Source organism: Gossypium hirsutum, chromosome D11 (assembly GCF_007990345.1).
Source record: "Gossypium hirsutum isolate 1008001.06 chromosome D11, Gossypium_hirsutum_v2.1, whole genome shotgun sequence".
NCBI classification, from domain to species: Eukaryota; Viridiplantae; Streptophyta; class Magnoliopsida; order Malvales; family Malvaceae; genus Gossypium; species Gossypium hirsutum.
Window position 1 is genome coordinate 2,008,889 of NC_053447.1, and position 25,654 is coordinate 2,034,542.

General features: G+C 33.8%; 2 protein-coding genes and 1 pseudogene across 2 annotated transcripts; all 3 read left to right on the forward strand.

Annotated features, from left to right (window-relative positions):
* Positions 1-1,035: 1,035 nt before the first annotated feature.
* Positions 1,036-2,616, forward strand: LOC107904461 (uncharacterized). The gene has a single exon (XM_016830847.2). The coding sequence runs from the start codon at positions 1,361-1,363 to the stop codon at positions 2,426-2,428; it is 1,068 nt and encodes a 355-aa protein (XP_016686336.1). The 5' UTR covers positions 1,036-1,360; the 3' UTR covers positions 2,429-2,616.
* A 5,272-nt stretch (positions 2,617-7,888) lies between these two features.
* Positions 7,889-12,601, forward strand: LOC107904460 (auxin response factor 9). The gene is made up of 14 exons (XM_016830846.2): positions 7,889-8,547; positions 8,645-8,760; positions 8,894-8,989; positions 9,253-9,309; positions 9,405-9,557; positions 9,653-9,737; positions 9,886-9,976; positions 10,104-10,268; positions 10,349-10,462; positions 10,552-10,624; positions 10,762-10,915; positions 11,005-11,612; positions 11,703-11,890; positions 11,990-12,601. The coding sequence occupies exons 1-14, from the start codon at positions 8,493-8,495 to the stop codon at positions 12,126-12,128; spliced, it is 2,094 nt and encodes a 697-aa protein (XP_016686335.1). The 5' UTR covers positions 7,889-8,492; the 3' UTR covers positions 12,129-12,601.
* A 471-nt stretch (positions 12,602-13,072) lies between these two features.
* LOC107904459 (cellulose synthase-like protein G3) lies at positions 13,073-22,449 on the forward strand (annotated as a pseudogene).
* The last annotated feature ends 3,205 nt before the right edge of the window (positions 22,450-25,654 follow it).

Consider the following 25,654-nt stretch of genomic DNA (forward strand, 5'->3'; position numbering starts at 1 on the left):
CTTGATCATAGAATATTCTAGTTTGAAGTGTTGCATGGTTGAACTTGATTCGCAGTTTTAACTTCTTCTTGTGCTATCAATTCGCTTGCTGTAAGAATGCTAAGCCGAAGCTGTGAGGAAGATGGAGTGAAGTGTTGAATGTAACAATGCCTTCAAGAAGAATATGCCGAACATCGAGAAAGCTGTGAGGAAGATGGAGTCACAGACCTTGAGAGAGCATGGTTTGGGGACTGATCGTGAAGCCCTCTTTGTGTAATTATGAACCCCAAGCTAACCTCGGCATCATTGGCATGACAGCTTCGTTCATGTCGCCTTTTCCATTTTGGAATGCCAGGGCAGATATAGCCCCTAGGAAACGATGTAGGATCGTTTAATCAATGCCGATACAGTTGACATATTTGTCGAACAAAGTATGTATGTGAAATGCTTGTGCAAGAATGCATGTATTAATATTCTTATCATCTCTATTTGCCCCACCCACCGCTATATATTGAGCTGCTCTATTCTCCCTGGTGGCTGGTAGTGGGAAACCATCAGGCTTTGACAGTTATCAACGGGAACCTCTAACACATTCGACTGGGCCGGTTTCCAGCCTACCACCCAAGAGTTCAGGAATGTGGTTGGAGCCGTTCCCATCTTCTCATGCAAGCTTAAAGTGTTCATTTTTTCTGCAGTTGGAGAACATCTGTATTCTTTTTCTTATTCTTAGTTTTACTTCGAGGCTCGTGATTGCGTTTTTCATGTTGGAATTTATATTCTCATTAAACATGGAATATACTTTATCATTATAACCAATATTTAATAAATTTAAATTTAATTATATAATATATTATATAATGTTTACTTTTTAAATATTACCATTTCAATTAAAATTATATTCAGTTTTTATGTCATAAATTTTATTACCTATTTTAAATATTTTTATCAGGTTTTATTTTTTATTTTTTGGAAATTTATATGAAAATTTTTCTTTTGAAAATTGTACAATGAAATTTGAAACTACACGTAATTTAAACACCGAATAACGTACACCTCTAATTTCAGGCACGACGGGTATTGATGTTCCCACATCGGATAAAACAATAGGCAAAGTCTTTCTCAAGATATCTTCAATAGACGTGTCTGTCACTCAAACATACACGTGGCTAAATCATAGACCACTCAATCATCTCAAGGCTTAGAACAATAATCCCATCAACATTTAGATGTAACGCGCCTAAAAGATAAAAAACCCTTCCATTTCATGCATTACCACACAAGTTCTCTCTACTTCACTTCCCCTCCATAAATATATACACAAATTAATCTCCATACTGTCACGAAAATATAACCCAAATTTCTTTTTTTTAGAATACAAAAAATGGGCTGCAATTCTTCCAAAAGCAGCGTCGCCACCGTGGATTTCTACCGTCCGCCGCCGTCAAGCTTTGCGGTGTTCGACATCAACGCCATAGATGAACCGTGGGTTAAGGTGGACCAAACCCCGTCGGAGAACCAAGAGAAGCCCACACATGTTCCTGCTGCGATTCTCGAGAAACTCAACGCCTTTGAAACTGCTCCTCACTCATGGAGTGAAGTTAGCAAAGCGCTTGAAGATCTTAAACCCACCATTAACAACGAGAACAAGAAACCCCAAGCTCCAAATTCACCTCAAAAACCAGCAAAACAAGTTACTCAGCTCCAGCCTCGTAAGAACTTAAGTTTTCATACTTTAGAAGAGCTAGATGCGAAGTTATCTTCAAAACCGGTTGAAAAAACCGAGTCACCGGTAAAAGAAATAAAAACGAAGCCGACAGAGGTAAAAAACCCGGAGTCGCCGCAAGTTTCAGTTCCGCCGGTAGGGTCGAAGTTAAAAGAGAATATATTCATAGTAAAAGACAGGGAAGAGAGGTTAAAAGAAGGAAGGATGGCAAATTACGATAAGATAATGGGCAAACGAGACCCATTAAGTGAGTTCCCGGAGATATGTCCGCCGGGAGGGATTGACACGGTGGTTATTTACACGACGTCGTTGAGGGGTGTCCGGCGTACGTTCGAGGATTGCAACAAGGTGCGAGGGATATTCGAAGTCCAACGCGTGGTGTTCGACGAAAGGGACGTGTCGTTGCATGGTGAGTTCCTTAACGAGTTAAGGAACTTGTTAGGTGACGAAGCGAGTGTGCCGAGGGTATTCGCTAAAGGACGGTACCTCGGTGGTGCTGAGGAGGTGAGTGAACTGAATGAGACGGGGAAACTGGGGAAGATGCTGAGTATGGCACGGATGGAAAGAGGAGTAGGGCGGCTGGCTTGCGGAGGCTGCGGCGGAGCACGGTTCGTGCCGTGTTTGGAATGCGGAGGGAGCCGTAAAGTGGTGGCGAGTGGGGATAAGAAGGAAATTTGTGGGAAATGTAACGAAAATGGGTTAATCCATTGTCCAACTTGTCTTTAGTGCTTTTGCAATTTGTATTCTTTTTTCTTGTGGCCTAAAATAAAAATATGGGTCTCTTGGTGTTAGTCCAATTGGTAACAATGGATAGTTAGGCCCATTGGGCTCAATAGTTTTTAATTATGATGTCCTTGAGAATGTAAGTTTTGTGTTTTAGTGGTATTTACTCTCTTTTTTTTTCTTTTTGCAAATTACAATATTTCTATGTATGTAATTATTTCAATATACAACAAAATATATTATAATAATAATTCCTTGTGTTATACATAAAAATATACATTTTAATGGATTTTCCTATATTCTATTTTTTTTTTTTCACTTTTGTACTTTATTTTTTTTTCCATCAATTGTTTTTTGGTCTATTTTGTAGCGATTGTTAAGAAAAATTGTTAGACAACTTTGGCTGATGAAAAAGCACCATGTGGCATGCTTTGGCCAATGAAAAAACATATCACGTGATAATTAGGTTTATTTAAAATAAAAATATTAAATTTAAATTAAAAAGAATATTATAATATTAAAACACTTTTCACTTTGACTGGTGCTTTTTGATTGTCTATAGTAATTTTCTTTAACGGCAATTTAAAAAGGGACTAAAAATATATAACGGAGGCATATTTTAGGTCCCAAATTAAGAATTTGAGTATACTTTAAGTACCAAATTAGGATAAAAAATTAAGTACCAAAATGAAAAAATATATATATATATATATTAGAGGCCAATGAATTATGGAAAAAGAAATTTGTTAAAAGACAGTACCCAAAAATAGAATCATAGGAAAATCCATTTAAATATGTATTTTTTATGTATAACACAAGGTATTATTACTATATTTTCATCAAACATTAAAATTTTCCATTAGTGTTTTTTATTATTATATAATTTTGTCCTCCAATCCTTGGAATTTTGTTAAATTGTTTTTTAGATGAAAATGTTAATCACCTCCATGTATATCTCACAAACAAATTTAAAAAATAAAACATATTTAAAAACCAATAAATTTTAAAAAGTTCATAAAATATTTTTAAAAAATTATCTATATTAGTAGTGAAATATATTTGGACTTTAGTTTAGTACTATTATTCAAAAGCGTTTTTGGGTTAAAAAGTACATTTGAGCAAAAGCTAAAATTTTTTACTTATGCTTTTGCAAAACATTTTTTTATCTCAAAAACATATTATTTAGTAATGTTTTTATTTCAAAAATGCTTCTCAGGAGCAATGCTAAACCGGCCCTTAAACTATAATGCATGCTAGCATACGAATACCATTAAAATTTTAATAGTTTAATAAAATTTTATGTCCAAAATAAAATAATTTAACTAAATTTTAAAAATAAAGGATTAAAATGATAAAAGAAAAAAATTTGTCTCTTTATGCCTAAACTAAAACATTGAAATAACAAAAAGGAAGTATCTTGTGATTGGGTATAAATGGATCTAAGTCGGATTCCTCCTTTACCTAACTTGAAGCACTAAATTAGGAACCAATAAATAAATAAAGGCCAATGAGAAGGCAATAACATGGGATTTGACCTGATTTTAGTGGTAACAGGTAAGCTCAATTATGTTACACCAATATTGTGGGGTTTAAATGACATTGCTATTGTTAATCACATGATGTTTTATCATTAAATAAATAAATAAATAATTATTTTGCCTTTGATCCAACGAAAGGGAAACCCTTAATCCAGTCAAACAATAAGTCAAAACATGTATAATTTAGGAGATTATAATCATCATTGTCATTATTGTTTCAGTATTTGTTTCAATCTTAAATCAGTATCAAATAGTTTAAGTTTTATTAGGGTTTGATATCAACTTATATCAAGACCAACTGATTCATCATGTTGTTTGCTATAAAATTAAAATATTGTACACCAAATTTTCTAACATTTTTTTCATCTTAATTCTTATTTTATATACTTACTTTTTTAAAAATAAAATAAAATAAAATAATTAAGTAATTGAATTTAATAATTTTAAAATGTTATCAATATATAAATATATTTATATGCATGTTACTGAAATACATATGTATATATGATAAATACAATATTTTAAAATATTAATTAATACACTAAGATATAGTAGGCTACACACAAAAACATAAAGGGTATAATTGAACATGAGTCCGAATACTTTAACCTCGAACTCAATTCGAAATTTAAAATTTAATATTAAATTTGAGTTGAATCGAATATTTATTTTTAAATTTAAGATTGATTATGCTCATTTATTATTTCTCTCACTCAAGTTTATCTCAATAATTAAGTTTAAAATTATAATATAATGAATTTAATAATTTAATTTAATAATTAAAATATATTAAAAAATCGATAAAATTCGCAAACAGTTCTATCTAAATATTATTAAATTCAAATTTAATTTAATAATTATTAAATTAAATTTGAAATTTTTTCCATTTTACTTAAAAAACAAACCCAAAACCATTTTTTAAAACTATATTATTATTGCCTTTCACATTGGATTCCAACGCAAGTGCTCCGTCCGTTCTTTAGTGATTTTTAAGGTATCCCCCCCATACATCTCTTTATTCGTTCTTTCTTTCTTTTTTTAGCAATATAATATTGTTGCCCTTACGTTAGTCCACTTTCATCACTGCCCTAATCATAGGTGGACAGCCGCAAGGGTATTTCTGGAACTTTCATTATCTTGTCGGCCCATTTCCCATTCATTCGTCCTTCCCTTTTTAAATTATTTCCGGTATGTTAACCGGTTTTTTACTGACATTTATTTGGAATAAATATTTTCAATTAATAAGTAGATAATCTTTAATTAATTAGATTAAACAATAAATACACGGTTAATCAAATGGTGATTCAATTAGTACCATAAAATCAAAAGAGTATTAAAATGAGATAAAATCAATTATCTTCATAAAAAATAGACCGAATTAAATAAAATTAAATTTAAAAATCAATTGAATAAAAAAAAGATAAATTAATTAATTCAATTATCGATCCGGTTATTTAAATGAACCCAATTCTAAAATTAGTAGCATTTTATTAGAAAACAAATAATTAATTTTTATTTTAAAAACTTATTAATATTATATAATTTGACAATTATATCGTGAGTGAAGGAAAAAAAATATAGAATAATATATAAAAATCAACACCAATAATTGAACTCAGACTCAAGAGATCTTAAATCTCTCAACTTAATTACTTATTAATAATTACGTGTATATTATGTTGACGTACAAATATAATTTTTAATAATAAAAATAGATGAAAATTTTAATAAATATAACCAGTTTACTTCTTAATCTAATTTATAAAATTTAATTTATCCTCTCTTTAAATAAAAAAGTAAAATATAATCCAAATATTAATACGAAAACTACCATGATACTTTTATTAAATTTATATGACATGAAAAGGCTGATCTACCTTATTATTGTCATAATCCTCCATTACAATTTTCTTATTCAAATATATAATCTCATGCAAACCAGCAAAAGATAGGATATATATATATATTGAACAAGAGAGAATATCAACCTTTCAAAAGGAGAAGGGGTCACATAGTACTTAATCCTATTATAATAAAATTCATTGCCTTGTTTATATAAATAAAATAATATCATAAGTATCAATAATTAAGACAGGTTATAAAGTTAGGCACGAGGAGAAAACTAGCTTTAGTTTCCTGCATTCTACTATAATATTTTAACCCTAGGGTACTACAAGAAAGAACATACAATACCTAACCTACCTGTTTCTGAGTTTGTCCCTAAACAAATATTTTACTATCTAATTTCTTACTTAAAAAAAATCTGGAAGCCTTTCGTACGAGTGAAGTCGAAGTTTTAATTTTATTTATTTATTTTTTAAATTAAAATGATAAAAATCAAACATAATTTGTTTAATCATATTTGATTGACTTCGTTTATTTCGTAAAAAATAAGCTCAGTTTAATTTAATTATTTATTATTCAGCTTAAGCTCACGTTTAAGTTTTCATGCACATAAAATGGAAAAAATGTTTTAGGAATTAGTTTTAGAAAATGAAAAAAAAAAGAATGAAAATGTGGCTACCATACATAGTACAGAGTTTTTTAACATCATATGATAAATCACTTCTCACGTATTGAGAGTGGGTTAGGATAGGCGATTGGGTACGGTGTGGTGTGTTTAATTTACTTTTTGTCTCACGCTACAATATTGCTACAATATCTTATCTCATCACCACTGCTATTTTTACACTAACCGCAGATAAACGCACTGCCTATCCAAACTCAGCTTGACTCACAATCCTAATTCATGTGTGATAGAAGCCCGTAATTATCACCACCATTTTAGGGCAAATTTCTAAACTTCAAGTCTTGATTTCCGTAATAAAATGTAAAAAAACAAAAAAACATATCGGGTTAACTCGAGCCAATATTGTTGCCTGTTTCTAAGCAGACAACACAAGAGACGCAACAAACAATCCAACAATTAACATCTAATCACACCTAACGGCTTTCTATTAACCCCAAACAACATTAGTAATAGATTGACTTCATACTGAAATATTGATTAAATTGAAAAATACAAATAATTTTAAGTTTATTTTTACCAACATAATTAAAATCATTTACATTTTTATAATCTTATCAATAACTGTTATTTTTAAAATTTATTGTTTAAATATTATATATATTTTATTTATTTCACCTAATATTTCATACTTTATTTAATATATCTATTTTAGAATAATATGTGATGTTAAAATATTTTCTTATTTCATTTTGACTTGTTTTGTCATTTTAAATAATCTATACTATTATTTAAAATTTTAACTCAATTATAAAGTTACCCAAAACTTATTATTATTAATATAAAACAACAAGTAATATTTTAAAAATGTTTTTATTTTTATATAAAATCTAAAAAATTACATGTCATATTAGAATTGAAATCGAAGGTCTCATGATCTCTATTATTTTAGCTTTATTATATCAACTAAAGTTAAACTTGGTTTTTTTATTAATATTTTAAAAATTATTACATAAGAAATTTCGCCTGTGATATGCCGTAATCTAATTTTTTAATAATATATTAATTTTTATAAAATATTTAAAAATATGTTATAAATTTAACTTTTTTTCACACTATGTTTAAATTGGGGTGAGGAGAGAAAAAGGATAAGAAAGTAAGGATAAGGGAAAAGTTCAAGTAAAACAAAGTAAAGGATAAAAAAAGAAGAAGAGAAATTGAATATACCTTACATTCCTTTAAAATATTTAATCATCGGTTAAAAATTAGGAAAAAAAACCGAAAAGGAATTTTAAAATGTAAATTATTATTTTTCTTCTTCATTTTATATATAAATTATTTTATAAAAAAGGACAGAATTTTAAAAAATCATCATAGTAAATAAATTTTTTTCTTTTTCCTTACTTTCCTTCATTTAATATAGTTAATTTAAACATAGGATAAAAAAGTTTATCGGTTTATAGTTTCTTTTCCCACCCAAACCACACGCACCCCAATGAGGCGGCAAAGCCCAATTATTCGTTCACAAAAGAAACGACGTTAAAAAACGGCGTTGCGCCGTTTGCCGCCAAATCACCCATCACGTTCACTCCCTGGTAGCATACACTCCTCCATCCTCCGGTTAAATCTGGAACCAGAGTTAGTGAAGTCAGTTAGTGAAATTTTGCGATAAAACAATACTTAAAGAGAAGAAACCATAGAAAGGAAGAATCAAAGTTAAAAGGCAGACAACAATCGCGTAATATAGGACACACGCTAAGCGGTTTTCGGGGATTCTTTGCAACGGCGTTCACTTTTCAGAGAGATTCTGCGAGGGGTTAAGAAAATAGAAAGCGGAAAGTGGTTTGGCGAGGCGGTTTTGCAACGTTGAAAGTGGTTTTTGATTACGGTGTTTAGATCTGGGGGTTGACACGGTGTGGCAAAGAGGCGGAGAAGAGAAAAAGTGAATTTGAAGTAGATTTGTTAATAATTCGTAGCCTGGAGGATTTAATTTGTTTTTGGAGTTTGTTGACATTCGTTGTTGCTTGTTGTTGACTTAAAGAGAGTTTTGAGAGAGAGTTCAATGATGGCGAATCGGGTAGAGTCGTTTTCGCAGACAAATAATGTCTCCTCTGAAGGTAAAAAGAGAACACAAATATTCAGCTTCTTTTAGTTTTTGTTTGCTTTTTTTCCTGGAGAACTTTTGAAACTTTCCATGTTCCTTTTGACTGATAGGAAATGGATGCGATGATCTGTACATGGAATTATGGAAGTTATGTGCCGGACCACTGGTTGAGGTTCCTCGTGCAGAACAGAGAGTGTATTATTTTCCTCAAGGACATATGGAACAGGCAAACCTCTTTTCACTTTTCGCGTTCATACTCTCTATATTTTTTTTTTCAAATTTCCTTTTTTTTAAATGATTAATTTCTTCTTGGATTTGTTGATTGAGATACTGCTATTTTTGGTGGGGGATTGTTTTAGTTGGAAGCATCCACGAATCAGACGTTGAATCAGAGGATTCCGTTGTTTAATCTTCCATCGAAGATTCTTTGCCGTGTCGTTCATATTCAGTTGCTGGTAATATTAACAGCTATGATTTCTAGTTGTGATTTTTGTTTACCGAGAAAATAAAAGTGGAGTAATTATTAGGATCCTATTATTGTTTTTGATCTTGAGAAGAATGTACACCTGAGTTGTTTTTTTTCTTTCTTTTTGAGTATTTGTTTTTCTGCTCGATAAATTGAGATTTCGGTTAGATTCTAAGTGATTTTGACTAAGCGGATCATTATATTATTCTGTCAACATGATTGATTTGGGGATAACTTTCATGGACTTTCTAGGCTGAAAAAGAAACAGATGAAGTTTATGCACAAGTGACTTTGTTGCCGGAACCAAGTGTAAGAATCAGTCCTTTTCCTTTATGATTTGTACATTTTTAAGTATTGAAATACACATGAAATTAGTGATTTATTTTTTATTTTTGCATCTCTAGCAACCTGAGCCAACAACCCCTGATCTGTGCCCCCCTGAGTCTCAAAGACCTACAGTCCACTCATTCTGCAAGGTTTTAACTGCGTCAGATACAAGCACTCATGGAGGATTTTCTGTTCTTCGCAAACATGCTACTGATTGCCTTCCTAAACTGGTATGAGTTTCTAGATCGTGCTATTTGTTTTGCCTTCTTCACTTTTTTGTTTTAAATCTCTTTTTTTCTGATATCTTTACATGGATGTCTTTAAGGACATGAATGATGCAACACCAACCCAGGAATTGGTTGCAAAGGATCTTCATGGTTATGAGTGGCGCTTTAAGCATATTTTCAGAGGTAATATGAACACGTGATTTTTGTTGTCGTCCTTGTTCAGTCATTTGATATTATAAGTGCTCCTGTGGTTCTATTAGACGTGAAATACATTAAGCCTCCCTTATTCGTTAGGTACACATTATTTATATGTATCTGATTAAATGAGCAGGCCAACCAAGGAGACATTTGCTCACAACAGGATGGAGTACATTTGTTACTTCAAAGAGATTAGTAGCTGGTGACTCCTTTGTGTTTCTGAGGTAGATTACTTTTGCATTTTTTCTACTTTGATGTTTGTGTATGTTCACCCTGAACACGTTCTGGCTTTCTCTGGTTTTGTTCATCTCTCGTGTTAATGGGGTATTCATTTAATACTTGGCTATTTAGAGGGGAAAATGGTGAGCTACGTGTTGGAGTGAGGCGTGTTGTTCGCCAACATAGCATCATTCCGTCGTCAGTGATTTCAAGTCAGAGCATGCATGTAGGAGTGCTTGCAACTGCATCTCATGCTGTTTCAACACAAACCCTCTTTGTTGTCTACTATAAGCCAAGGTTTGATATTTACAGATTTGTTAACATTGGAGATAAACATGATATTCCTTTACTAATATTTGTCTTGTGTAAAATATCAGGACAAGTCAGTTCATCATTGGGTTGAACAAATATTTAGAGGCTCTTAGTAATAAGTTTGCTGTTGGCATGAGATTTAAGATGAAGTTTGAAGGGGAGGATTCTCCTGAGAGAAGGTAGTGGAACTTAATTACATGATTGCTTTTAATCCGTGATTGTTCGATCTCTTCTGTAAACACTTAACCTATCTGGATTGATGATAAAGGTTTTCTGGCACGATTGTGGGGGTTGAAGATTTTTCTCCTCTTTGGAAAGATTCAAAATGGCGATCATTGAAGGTAACTTCTTACATGCTTCCTTCAAGTCTAAGTTTAATAATTTTGTCAGTATAAGACCGATTGTTCTCGGTCTGATCTGTCCATAATCATATGGGATTGGGGAAAGGCGGAGGACTATAATTACTATTTGTCAACAGGTACAATGGGATGAACCTGCCTCTATCCCAAGGCCTGATAGGGTTTCACCGTGGGAGATAGAACCCTTTGCTGCTCCCATTCCACCATCTTTGACTCAACCGGTTGCAGCTAAGAACAAAAGGCCTCGACCACCTGCTGAAATTCCTGCCCCAGGTAAAGATATGTTTTCCTTATTTGATGTCTCTTCTGTTATGCTTTTGTTTCTGATAATCGAATGATCCAATCTTATTTGTATAATATAGATTTATCTTCAACGACATCAGCTCCTTATTCTGGAGTTACGCATTGCCATGATCTAACACCACAAAACATTGCTGCCGAAGCAAAAGGAAATGAAAATCCTGTTATGGGGCACCACATGTGGACAGAGATGAGCAGTGGTTGCAGCTCTGTCGCAAAGGCTCTGAATAAAGGAAGTTGGCTATCTTCTCCTGGCACATGTGTTCCTCATCATCTGTTTCCTGATGCAAGAGAGGATAAAACGAGATTCTCTGCTTGGCCTGTTCCTTCGGGTTTTTCAAACCCACAGCTCAACGAAGATTCAACCTTTGATTCAACTGAAAAGGCTAAGAGATCTGAGACAGCTGCTAGCTGCCGATTGTTCGGTATTGATCTGATAAACCATTCTACAAGCTCAACACCGTTGGAGAGAACACCTGCACAACTTTCTACTATGATAATGGGTACAACTGAAGTACCAGGCCCAAGTACTCTATCATCCACTTATTCTGATCAGAAGTCTGAAATTTCAAAAGATTCTAAAGAGAAGAAGCTGGAACAATTACAGTTATCAGCAAAAGAGAACCAGAGCATGCAAAGTTGTTCTAGTTTTACAAGAAGTCGTACAAAGGTATTAAAAATAAAATATTCTCACAAATATTAATTCATCCAATTGAAGAATTTACAGTAAACTCCCTTTGGGGTTTGTGTATTGGAATAGGTTCAAATGCAGGGGATAGCCGTAGGTCGTGCTGTGGATTTGGCCATTTTTGAAGGGTATGGTCAGCTTATAGATGAACTGGAGGAGATGTTTGATATTAAGGGAGAGCTTCGCCCTAGGAATAAGTGGGAGATTGTCTACACTGATGATGAAGGTGATATGATGCTTGTAGGCGATGATCCATGGCCGTAAGTTACCTGATAATGCCTTGACTATTTCCTACATGTATATATATTTTAAATCTCCTCTATAATTTAGTTTATGACTTTGATTTTATATCCATTCAGGGAATTTTGCAACATGGTAAGAAGAATATTTATTTGTTCAAGCCAAGATGTGAAAAAGCTGAAGACAGGAAGCAAACTTCCCTTGGCTTCTATCGAAGGTGAAGGGACGGTAATAAGTTCAGACTCATCTGAAAACTAAAAAAATAGGAACCCATTTATCTTTCATTACCTGCTGTTTATTTTTCACTGAAGTTGATGAAACCCTAATCAGTAGCTCATTTTTTTTGGAGCTGTGAGACTTAAAAACGACATCTTCTGGGTTTTGAAGAACCAAGAATTTGTTAATGAATTAGTTCGGAATAAGAGGCTAAGACTAGGAAAAATGTGAATACTTATAATCTTTGTTGTGGGTTGGGGTGCTTTAATTGTGGTGTTTCCTGTGCTTGTAAATATAAAATGTGGTCTGGCAGTATATTCCTTGTTTGCAGCGAGTGAAAGTGTCGCTGCTTACAGCTTTTATACTGCTGCCATTAATTTAATTAGCTTCACTGTCATTGTACGGGTTTAATTTGTACATACTCATTAGGTTGATTATCATGTCAATTATTCAAGGATGCTTAAGTCATAATCTTATTTCATTGCCCTTTATTACCAGGGTGGCATTTATTGGCATTTGCTGTGAATATTACAATATCATATATTTTTTGGCTTGAGTTTTAAAGTTGCAGGGTTTACTATAAATGTCTTACATAGTTTGGTCAATTAAGTGGCTTTAAAATGTTGTTTCCCCCCTTGGGACAGTAAAAAAATTAGTAATTGTTTAGTTTTCTCAAATAAGAACTATATAATTTGGCGTTTAAGTTCATATAATCTGATTTTAAGAGATGGTGAATGTCGATTTTGAGCACAAAGTTTTGCTATCCCAATGTTGACCATTCAAAGACAGTCGTGGTATATCAGTTTATTATAAATTGGTTTGGTTTTTAAAATTTTTATTTGTTTTATGATTTTTTAATATTATTTAATAAAGTTTTAAAGTTGATTTAATGAATATTTTTAAAATATAATAAAATTTCAAGAATCTTTAAATTATTTTTTATTATTTTAAATATAAAATGTTTATTTTTATATTATAAAATTAATTAATTATAAATTAAAGAAAAAATAGAATTGGATAGTAATGGTTTTTGAACTTACACTTTGGTTCCAGTCGATTTTCGTTTTTTTTTTTATTCAGCTCTACTTTGTGCTACAGCATATTGCCGCAAAACGGAGCGGTTTACTGGTGTAATCTATCTTAGACCTCGTTAGATTAGGGTTCAGCCATGAATTATTTTAGAGCGGTGAATGAGTATGCATTAAATGAATCTTCTGATGGGATTGGGAACTAAAACGATCCATATTTTCCATGTTTTGTTTGATATAAATAAGTCACTCAAGCACGCTTCTGGCAGAAGTCAGAGAACGTTAAAGAATACATCCTTTATTCGTTTAAGAAGTTTTTACTTCCAGAGGCGGACATTTCTTCTTATTGGTTGGTCAAAACGTTTACAAAGCTTGTAAGAGAGTGATGTTTTTACATTGCTACGATACACCCACAGAATTAGACACTGAGGTGGGGTTTGGATCGGTGCGGTTTATTTAGTTTATTTTTTGTTTTATATTATGGTATTTAAATTTATTATTTACTGTTATTTTTATTCAAGTAAACGAACTACTCATTTAAACTAAACTTAAATTATATGCATCCTTAAGTATCATTTATTGTATTTTAAAAAGATAAAAAGATAAAATGAACATAAATTTTAATGGTAAGATATAAAAAGATAAAATAGAAATAATCAGGAATTTCGACATAAATTATAATACCGACATGAAAAATAAAAGAAATAGTTTTCCATGGTAGTGAGTTCGTCAGCCACGTCATTGACTTAACGACTTTAGTGGACGCTACAATCGTGTGACTGGGTCTCAACAAAAAGTCGTGACTGGTACTGCTGGCCTTGACGAAGACTATTCTAGTCACTTGGATTACGATCTCGTATCGTATTTCATACATTCCAGTTCCATTTTCACTGATTTGTTTGTGAAAAGAAAAACAATTTATGGTGGCTACACGCCAAAAACTACGGAGGAGCCATGTCTAAGAGATTGCACCGCCGCCCATGTTCCTCTGCTCCTTCACACGCTCAAGCCTTCACACGATGGACGGTCCCAAACCGTGTGTTTGCGGCAGTTTACACTTGTGCTTTCGTAGCTTTGTTCTATTGCCATGCTCGGACACTTCTCGGCTCCCACTCTTGTTTCTTTCTCTTTAACACTATCGTTGTTCATCTCCGAGAACATTGAAAAGTTCTTGGAACCAAGTGATTTTCCGGGGTTGGATCCGCCGACGAGGGTGGTGAATACGGCGTTATCGGTGATGGCGTACGAGTATCCGACAATGGAGTATCAGCTCTAACTCTCTTTGCTTTCATGGAAGCTGCGAAGTTTGCCGCCTATTAGTTACCTTTTTGTAGGAAGAACGGTATAACGACGAGGAGCCCCGATGAATATTTTGCATCCAATTACTCAAGAACCATTGAAGCTGAGAAGATTAAGGTAAAATAAATATTTAGCTTACAATGAAACCTTTTAACTCACATGGCTTTTATTTATGTTTAGGCATATGTATCTAAATAAAAAATAAAAAAAAATATGGTAAAATTTTTTGTATTTTTATATATTAAGAATTTAGTTTCTCTATTTTTTAAATTTCAAAATGTAAATTTAATTGTTAACACCATAAAATTCTCTTGTTAAATTCATTAATGTGATATTTTGAAATTAAAAAAAAAATCGATCACTTTATAGTCATATAAAAGAAATTGACTATTGTAATAAATATGAATTTAACAAAATTTTTTTATCAATATTAACTTTTTACATTTGAAAAGTAAGAGAACTAAATTTTTAAAACATAATTTTGACAAAAGAATCTTGAGATAAAAGTAAAAGAGATTAAATTTTAAATATACGAAGAGTATAGGGACCTAAAGTATATTTTAACCAAGCCAAATTTTACTGTTATTTTCACTTAAATAAAAAAATCACTAGTCACTTAAAAAAGGACTAATTGTACATTAAAAATAAGTAATCGTCATTTCCCAAAATAGTGGAAAATTCGATATAAGTTCATATTCGAGTGAAAGACATAAAGGTACGAAGATAGTGACATAAACAGTAATAAATTGAAAACTTTTAAGGGATAAAATTGTTGCAGGTAATGTATGAGAGCATGAAATTCAGAAAGGAAAACGTTGTTGAAACTGGAAGAGTTGATGATGAGTACATAACTGTTGCGCGGAAGCGTGTGAAAGAGTAAAATTATTGTACTGAAAAATCACACTAAGTTCAATTCCCAGGAAAGAGAGGTGGATCACGAGGATCGCTTACATACCAGATCTTTCCTAGCCAGAATATCCCTCTATCGTAATTTAATAGCACAATAAATCACTACAATGACACTTGCAAAATATGCAGAACAAAAATAAAGAACACTAGAATTTTAACGAGGTTCAGCAAATTTTGCCTACGTCCTCAGGCACTACCAAATATATTTCACTCCAAAAATACAAGTGAAAGTTTACAAATAGGGAGAGAGAACAATTGCCTTAAGTAGAGAATGGCAAGTGTGGGATGAAGAAAGTAAGAAATGGTTAGGCCTATTTATAGTTGAGGTTCAAGGATCAACTTGCAATGTCCCTATACAATTAGGGACCAAAATTGCAATTATCCCATGCCAACTTTTAACCCAACTTGCCAACCAATTTTACTTTCTACTTTCGGTGCCCACCCTTTTTGACTTTTCAAACAATGGGTGGGTTCCAATAATCTCCACCTTGAAGATTTGATTAGGATAATCTTATCTTCACACAATTCTTTCTGCCTTTGACAACAATACTTGATAGTGCCTTCTTCAACTGTTAAACTTGCAGGATATTAATCAAGTTCAAACAATGTTCGAACTTGGTTGCTGTTACCACCTTAGTCATCATATCTGCGGGATTATTTGCAGTCTTGATCTTCTGAAGACAAATTTTCCCCTCTTCAATAATTTCCCGCACAAAATGGAATCGTACGTCGATATGTTTTGTACGTGCATGATAGACTTGATTCTTTGCTAAATGAATAGCACTTTGACTATCACAATACACGTTAATATGCTCCTGAACCAACCCCAAGGTTTTAGCCATACCTTGTAACCAAATAGCCTCCTTTACAGCCTCTGTTACAGCCATGTACTCGGCTTCTGTGGTTGACAATGCAACTGTAGACTGTAGTGTAGACTTCCAACTTATTGGTCCTCCAGCAAGTGTAAACACATAACCGGTGGTTGATCTTCGCTTGTCCAAATCACCGGCATAGTCAGAATCAACGTACCCAATAACACCTTTACCAAGTGTATTATCCTGCTTGAACAGTAATCCAACATCCACGGTCTTCTGAATATACCGTAGAATCCATTTCACAGCTTGCCAATGTCCTTTTCCAGGATTATGCATATACCTGCTCACTATACTAACTGCCTGTGAAATGTCGGGTCTTGTACACACCATTGCATACATCAAGCTACCCACTGCATTAGAATACGGAACTTGCAACATGTATTCTCGTTCTGTATTCGTCGAAGGAGATAGTTGTGCAGAAAGCTTGAAATGAGAAGCCAACGGGGTACTTACAGGTTTGGTCTGCTCGTTCATGCCAAACTGCTGTAGTACTTTCTTCAAATACTGCTTCTGAGACAAGCTAACTCTGCCATGAGCTCTATCTCTACATATTTCCATGCCAATAATCTTCTTAGCTTCACCTAGATCTTTCATCTCAAACTCGAGATTGAGTTGAGTCTTCAATCTCTCAATCTCAACTTTGCTCTTAGATGCTATTAGCATATCATCAACATATAAGAGCAAGTATATGAAAGTTCCTTCTTGTAGCTTCTGAAAATATACGCAATGATCAAATTTACTTCTTGTGTACCTTTGCCCTTTCATGAACTGATCAAATCGCTTGTACCACTGCCTCGGAGATTGTTTCAATCCATAAAGCGACTTTGTCAGTTTGCAAACCCAATTTTCTTTATCAGCAACATTGAATCCATCAGGCTGAGTCATATAGATTTCCTCTTCCAAATCACCGTGTAAAAATGCTGTCTTCACATCAAGCTGAACTAGTTCAAGATCGTATTGCGCAACCAAGGCTAGCAAAATTCGAATAGACGAATGCTTCACAACTGGAGAAAACACTTCATTGTAGTCTATTCCTTCTTTCTGAGCGTAACCCTTTGCTACCAATCTAGCCTTGTATCGAATTTCATTTTTACCAGGAAATCCTTCCTTCTTTACATATACCCATTTGCATCCAATTGCCTTCTTTCCCTTGGGCAGTCTCACCAACTCCCAAGTCCTATTTTTATGAAGAGACTGCATTTCTTCATTCATAGCTTGCTTCCACTTTACACCATCAGAGTTACTTATTGCTTCTGTGTAAGTGGAAGGAACATCATCATCTGCAATTGGAAGTGCATAGGCCACCATATCGTCAAAGCGAGCAGGCTTACGAATCTCTCTTCTTGGCCTCCTATATGCAATTGAATCTTGTTGCTGTAGAAGTTCTTGGGTCGAAACTTCTTCATCATTTGTTCTTTCAATATTAGCTGGATCATCATTAACCTTTTCAAACTCCACCTGCTGCAAAGTACTACTGGTTTTGTCATCCTTTTGTGAATCCTCGTTCTTCATCATGGTTGATTCATCAAAAGTTACATCTCTACTGAAAACAATCTTCCTTGTATCAGGACACCAGAGACGGTATCCTTTTACACCACTAGTTATACCCATGAATAATGCTTTCTTTGCTCTTGGGTCTAACTTAGATTCTTTTACATGATAATATGCAGTGGAACCAAAAACATGTAAAGAATCATAATCAGTAGCAGGTTTACCAGTCCACATCTCCATAGGAGTTTTTCCATTTATTGCAGCTGATGGCAATCGGTTAATTAGATGGCACGCATATGTAACTGCCTCAGCCCAAAATTCCTTGCCCAATCCAGCATTGGACAACATACATCGAACTTTCTCCAGTATAGTCCGATTCATGCGTTCTGCCACCCCATTCTGCTGTGGTGTATCTCGAACAGTGAAGTGTCGCACAATGCCCTCATCTTGACATACTTGTAGAAATGGATCATTTTTGTACTCAGTACCATTATCTGATCGAAGTCGTTTGACCTTTCGACCTGTCTGAGTCTCCACCATCTTCTTCCACTTCAGAAATGCATCCAAAACTTCATTTTTTCTTTTCATTAGATACACCCATACTTTTCTTGAATAATCATCAAGAAAAGTGACAAAATAGTGCATACCTCCCAAAGAAGCCACTTTGGTAGGTCCCCACACATCACTGTGAACATAGTCCAGAATTCCTTTCGTATTGTGAATTGCTGAACCAAATTTTACCCTCGTCTGCTTGCCCAGAACACAATGTTCACAGAATTCCAATTTGCAAGAATTTGCACCTTTCAACAAGCCTTGCTTCGCCAAAGTCTGCAAAGCTTTTTCACCAGCATGTCCCAATCGCCTATGCCATAACCTGGTAGCCTCTGAATCTACATCTTTCACAGAAGCTGTTGATGTTGATCCAATAACTGTACTTCCATTTAAATAGTACAAGTTATTTCTTCTAGTGCCTTTCATCACCGTCAATACCCCAGCTACTACCTTTAGTAATCCATCTCTCAAAGTGATTGTGAGCCCTTTAGATTCTAGGGCCCCTAATGAGATGAGATTTTTCTTCAAGCTGGGTACATAGCGAACATCTGTCAGAACTTGGATTGAGCCGTCATGGTTCTTCAATTTGATTGTACCTACACCCATTGTCTTACAGGCACTATCATTGCCCATAAAAACAACTCCACCTTTTAGTTCTTCAAGACTAGAAAACCAGTCCTTATTAGGACACATATGGTAAGTACATCCCGAATCCAATATCCACTCATCCGTTTGACATGCCATTGCCATGCCAACCAAGCTAAAGTCTGACTCCTCATCATGCTCCGCTACACATGCATTAGAAATAGACTTGCCCTTTTGTAACTTAGGACAATTCTTTTTCCAATGCCCTTTCTCACGACAAAAGGCACATTCATCTTTGGCGGGTCTCCCTTTGGACTTACCCCTTCTACCAGGTTTGCTGCTGTGTGAACGACCTCTTACTGTTAAGACTTCTGCAGTTGTATCTCTGTGATCTCTTTTATCTTTCTTTCGAGTCTCAGATCTATACAACGCACTACAGACTGCATCAAATGTGATTGAATCTTTCCCATGAAGCAATGTGGTGGTAAGATGATCATATTCATCAGGAAGGGAATTCAACAACAATAATGCCTTGTTTTCATCTTCAAATTTCTCATCCAAATTTAGCAAGTCTGCTAAAATTTTATTGAATGAGTTCACATGGTCATTCATCGACATACCGGGTGCATAAGTGAACCGAAAAAGTTTCTTTTTCATATAAAGCCTATTTTCAAGACTTTTCGTTAGAAACTTTTCTTCCAATGTATCCCACAGCTTCTTCGCTGATGTCTCCCTCATGACGGAGTACTTTTGCTCTTTGGCCAAACATAGGCGAATTGTACCACACGCCTGTCTATTGATCTTGGCCCACTCCTTGTCATCCATCTTGTCAGGTTTTTCTTCAAGGGCTATATCCAGCTCTTGCTGACATAAGACATCCAGGATCTCACACTGCCACATACCAAAATTATTGGTACCGTCAAATTTCTCTACTTCAAATTTTGCATTTGTCACAGTAGTCCTTGCTGATGACGATGCTGCTGCCATTTTTCTCCTCAATCCCAACTACTGTATACGTGAACAGTACCGTATACGTAAATAGTGCCGTATACGTGAATAGTACCGTATACGTGAATAGTGCCGTATACGTGAATAGTACCGTAAACGGTCGTATTCCCCAAGTACGAACCTGGCTCTGGTACCAATTGTTGCGCGGAAGCGTGTGAAAGAGTAAAATTATTGTACTGAAAAATCACACTAAGTTCAATTCCCAGGAAAGAGAGGTGGATCACGAGGATCGCTTACATACCAGATCTTTCCTAGCCAGAATATCCCTCTATCGTAATTTAATAGCACAATAAATCACTACAATGACACTTGCAAAATATGCAGAACAAAAATAAAGAACACTAGAATTTTAACGAGGTTCAGCAAATTTTGCCTACGTCCTCAGGCACTACCAAATATATTTCACTCCAAAAATACAAGTGAAAGTTTACAAATAGGGAGAGAGAACAATTGCCTTAAGTAGAGAATGGCAAGTGTGGGATGAAGAAAGTAAGAAATGGTTAGGCCTATTTATAGTTGAGGTTCAAGGATCAACTTGCAATGTCCCTATACAATTAGGGACCAAAATTGCAATTATCCCATGCCAACTTTTAACCCAACTTGCCAACCAATTTTACTTTCTACTTTCGGTGCCCACCCTTTTTGACTTTTCAAACAATGGGTGGGTTCCAATAATATAACCAACAATAAAGATCATCAGGCTTTTAGTAAATGGAGAACCGATCATGGATTTACCCGTCAAAATCATCCCTCTAATTCAGGTTTTTCAACACAACATTTACGTCAGAAATTAATGAATGCATGTCAATCGACAGAACAACGTTGTTTTTTGTCTATAACCAGGTTTTGTTGGAGAAAAACCAAGACAGAGACATTACAGGCCATTGTTTGCCAAACCTGGTTTATGTCTCTACACAGAAGAGCGCCTCACATCTCCTCACATCTCACCATTTCAAAGCCGGTGCCCTTAATGTCCTGGTATATATATATATATGAACTTTATTTTTTTAAGTGTATAATTATATATGTGGAACTACTTATATATGGCCAATTTTGTGTTTGAAGGTTTCGTGTTTTTGCTGTTATGACAAATGCGCCTATAATTTTAACCTTAAGACTGTAACATGTATTCGAATGATCCTAGAACACCCTTTCTTGCCTTTTGTTATGTGTTAGACCCTGAAATCCGGAATCGATTGGCTTACATTCAGTTTCCTCAAGAATTCCATGGTCTAAATGAGACTGATAGTTATGCTGGTAGGCTTATACGTTTATTTAAACTTAATCCTACTGGCTTAGATGGGTTATCCGGACCTAATTATATGGGAACTTGCAGTTTTATTCGCCGGCGATCTTTGTTCGGCGACCCGTTAACTTTGGTTTCACCGGAAATAAGGGAATTAAGTCCTGATTATGTTGTGAACAATCCCATTACTTCTCCATCAGTTCTTGAAGTTGCTCACCGAGTAGCCGGATGCAGTTCTTGAAGTTGCTCACCGAGTAGCTGGATGCAATTATGAAAACCAGAGCAAATGGGGCTCTAAGATAACCTGTGGCTGTACATACATACATACATACATACATACATACATACATACATACATACATCCATCCATCCATCCATCCATCCTTTGGCTTTTGCTGTTGTGATTATACACGCTTGCAAAACAGTGATATGTGCAGATTGGGTTTAGATATGGGTTACTGGTGGAGGACTTTTACACAGGTTTTAGACTGAAATGTGAAGGATGGAGGTCCATATTCTGCAATCCTGAAAAGGCTGCATTTATGGGAAATGCACCCTTAAACCTTCTTGATGTTCCTTTTCAGAACAAGAGGTGGCAAATTGGTCTCCTTGAAGTGGCTTCTTCAAGATACAGTCCAATAACTTTTGGTGTTAAAGCTATAGGGCTGTTCATGGGGTTAGGCTATTCAAGCTATGCATATTCTTCCATTTTGTCAATTCCAATCACTACATATTCCTTTGTCCCTCAACTTGCTCTCCTCAATGGTCTCAATATCTTCCCAAAGGTCTCTGTGCCATGGTTTCTCTTTTACGTGTTAGTGTTTCTTGGAGCATATGGGCAAGATTTCTTAGAGCACTGTGTTGGTGGGGGAACAATACAAAGATGGTGGAGTGATCAGAGACTGGATGATCAAAGGGCTTTCATGTTTCTTGTTTGGGTTAACCGAGTTCTTGCTTAAATCCATTGGGATTCCAACACAGGGTTTCAATGTCACCAGAAAGGTAATCGACGATGAGCCAAGGAAAAGATACGAGCAAGGGTTGTCTGAATTTGGGGTGTCATCTGCCATGTTTGTACCACTAACAATGGCAGCAGTTGTCAACTTATTCTCATTCACTTATGGATTGATTCATTTCGTCAATGGCAGCAACAAGGAAATGGGGTTAATGCCATTGTTGTTATCAGCTTCATTTCCTTTACTGAAACAACTCTGGTATTGGCTGTTTATTCAGTAGCTTCTCTTGTTCTCAAGTGATATGGTAGCTTGCTAGTTGAAACATTAGGAACACAGATTACACAGTTGTTTTTGTGTTGACTGCTTTCTTTAACTTGCATTATTGCTATGAAGTAAGATCTATTTATCAATAAATTGGTTTTAATGGGTCAACATTGATGGGCTTTGAGCCGGTTTCGTTTTTGTGTATGCCACGTTGATGGGCAATGGCCCATAGGATTGGCTACGTGAATCCACAAAGGGAAAAAAATGGCTGAAGATTGAGCAATGTAGCGTCGAGGATCATGGGAGGGAACGTCGTTTTGCAGTCCATCTATTCCTCTCTTTGGTTTAGAGGTCTTCAAACAATCAGTTTGATTATTATTCGACCCTAACTATAATTAACTGAATTAATTGAAGTTGCAAAACTATTAACCCTTTATATCAGTTATAGATTCATTTGGTTTTTATATAATGTATTTTTCAGCAGATACCAAAAGTATATCTATGCGAGAACTTGCGAGTAGAGAAGCATAGGTAGATCCTTTGTTCGAACTTTGCTTACTCTTTGGAACTCAAAAACACTTGGATAATCGATTGTGGATTTCTTTTTCTATGAGTTTGGTACCGAAATTTGCTAAAAGAACAGTATGATTGGCAGAACAATTACCTAAAGCTTGACAAAGACATATTCTTTCACTCAAAACTAAATATGCACGACAAAGGAGTTTCTAATTAGGTAAAACAGTTAAATGTTAATGAGTGCTTTTGGTTTAAGGGAATCTAGCAGAGGTATGTAGGTTATAAGTAACTGACTGATAGTTGCATGCGTGAAAAAGTGATTATTCACCTTATTCCTTAATTATATAGTTAGAGATTTTTCGTCAACTAAATTTGAGTGTAATTATATGTGTAATTACTCTAATTCTCACATTTCTTGTAAGATTTGTAAAGTGTGATTAGGTACTCCAATTACACCTAATTCGTCAAAACCCACCAATTACAATAATTACATAAACATGCTTTCTTTGTGTAATTACAAAGGATTACACCCAAATTTAATTACTAAATAACTTTCCAAACCCTACATTATTGAAATAATAGCTATCTAAATTTATACTATATATTATCATCTCAGAAATCGAAAAAAAAATATAAGTGGGCACATATGCACATGTTGGTAAATCAAGTCTGCTAATAGTGACAAGATTGAAAGAAAGAAACAGCAACAACTTGCTCACAATCCTTTGCTTTTGAGTATGGGAGTTGACAACAAGGCTTTTGTCTAAATGTCCCGCAATTGTTTGTAGCCATAAAAGGAAAAAGAAAAAAGAAAAGAATCCACACCATCTATATTACAATCAAAATCAGTTATATTTACATAATTAAAATTTATTATCAGCACCTACTTTTTTTTAAGAGGTTGATAGAATATAAAAAATTAATCACTGAATTGATCCAATAAATATCTCGAGAAGTAAAAAATAAATTACAGATTAAAAAAAAAAGAAAACGAGTTTATATGTGAAAGGAGCGGTGAAATGCACGCTGATGGTGTACATCAAAAGCTTTGTTTGTTATCGGAATTGCAAATTGGTGTGAGAGTCAACATTTCCGGTGGTGCAAATCGTTTTCACGGCAATAAAAAAGAGAAAATTCCTCGTTTAATCGGCGTGGACATAGAAAAAGATTTTAGATAGTAGACTAAATGATTAAGTTTCTGTAGTTTTCCTGAAAAATAATTTTCAAAGCAATCAAAATTCTCCGATTAATCGGCGTGAAATCTGGGCTACTTGACTGCTGGCTGGTGGTGAATGGTGATCACAAAAAATATTAATTATATATAAATTTCGGAAGTTTTTATTTATTTTACTAGCAGTGTATAGAATAATTATTTTAAATATATATTTATATGAGAAAGGTTCACTTATATCAGTGTAAAACTAAAACGTATTTACACTTTCTATATGTTTTTGTAGGATTAATAATTTAACGATTAACCATCATATTTTTTAACTTTTTGTTTTATGTCAAATTGAACGTAAATTAAATCTTTTTAAATATTTATCTTTTTATACAAAATCAATAAAAATTCAATTAAAACTTCATATTTCATTTTTATATAATATTTTTTAATATATATTATAAAAAATTCATTTGTGTGATAATCTGGCATTCAATAGTTTGAGGTTTTTGATTGCAGTGTCTGTAAATCTTTTCTTAAGTTCGATTATTTTTTTTTCTTGTGTCCAAAAAAAAAAAACCAAAATCTGGCATTCAAGATACAATATTTTATTCTAAAGTGTTCAAAACCTTAATATATAGAAACAAAATTGGAGGTTTTTACCAGGTTTAAGGAAAATAAAAAAACATTGCGGATGGATTTGGTCAGCAAATGATGAGATTTACTGCCAGCTAAGGAATATTGACAGACATTAGTGGAAGGATTAAGGGATAATTATTTATTCCCACTTCTAATTTAGCTTAATTTTCAACGTCTCACTTTAAGCGCCTTTTTCTTTATTATTTATTTTTAAGTCCAATGGATTTTGGTTTCAAACACCACCGAGTAGGTTGAAATATGACTTTTGACTCATCAAATTATTCAATTTTTGAAATATTAAAAATATACTCTAAATCCATCTATCTTTTAGGTTTTAAGAATTTAGTTGATTTATTTTTATTTAAATGAATTAATTGTTTTTTTTTCAATTTTAAAAATATAAATTCAACCTTTAAAATTCTTTTATTAAATTCAGGTTCATTATAACGTCAATTTTTTTTTGTTACATAATATAGATATTTAATTTTGGTTGCTAACATTTTATCTCTTCCTTATTCATCATCACCATCACAAGCAAAACCTTCACCATTCTCTCTTAACTAGTAATGCCATTGTAACTAAAATTTATTCCTTTATTCTCATTAATTGCTATCTTTGTAACTCCTATTCTTGGAACATTATAGATAGGAGCCTTTAATGACTAGTGAAAAAACTTTTGAAACTTTGAAATTCTACTCTCAAAATTCTCTCTAAAGTTCTCTTAATTTATTATCTTTGCTCAGTGTTACTGTATCAACTCTAATCTTCTTCTCCATTTCTTTCGGTACATCCCATTCACTTATTTGCAACGTTTCTTTCCTCCATCAAAAGTGCTCTTTACACATAATTATTAAGTTTTTTTTTGTTCACTTCAAAATGTGGCATAACAGAATAAATTTTAATCATACTAATATTTTAAATTTAAAAGAATCTTGAAAAAAAAAATTAAATTCTAAATAAACGAACGATAGTATATTTTAACCTAACCGTTTTTATAATAAACCAAATCCTCGAAGACTGAAACAAGACAGAAAAATG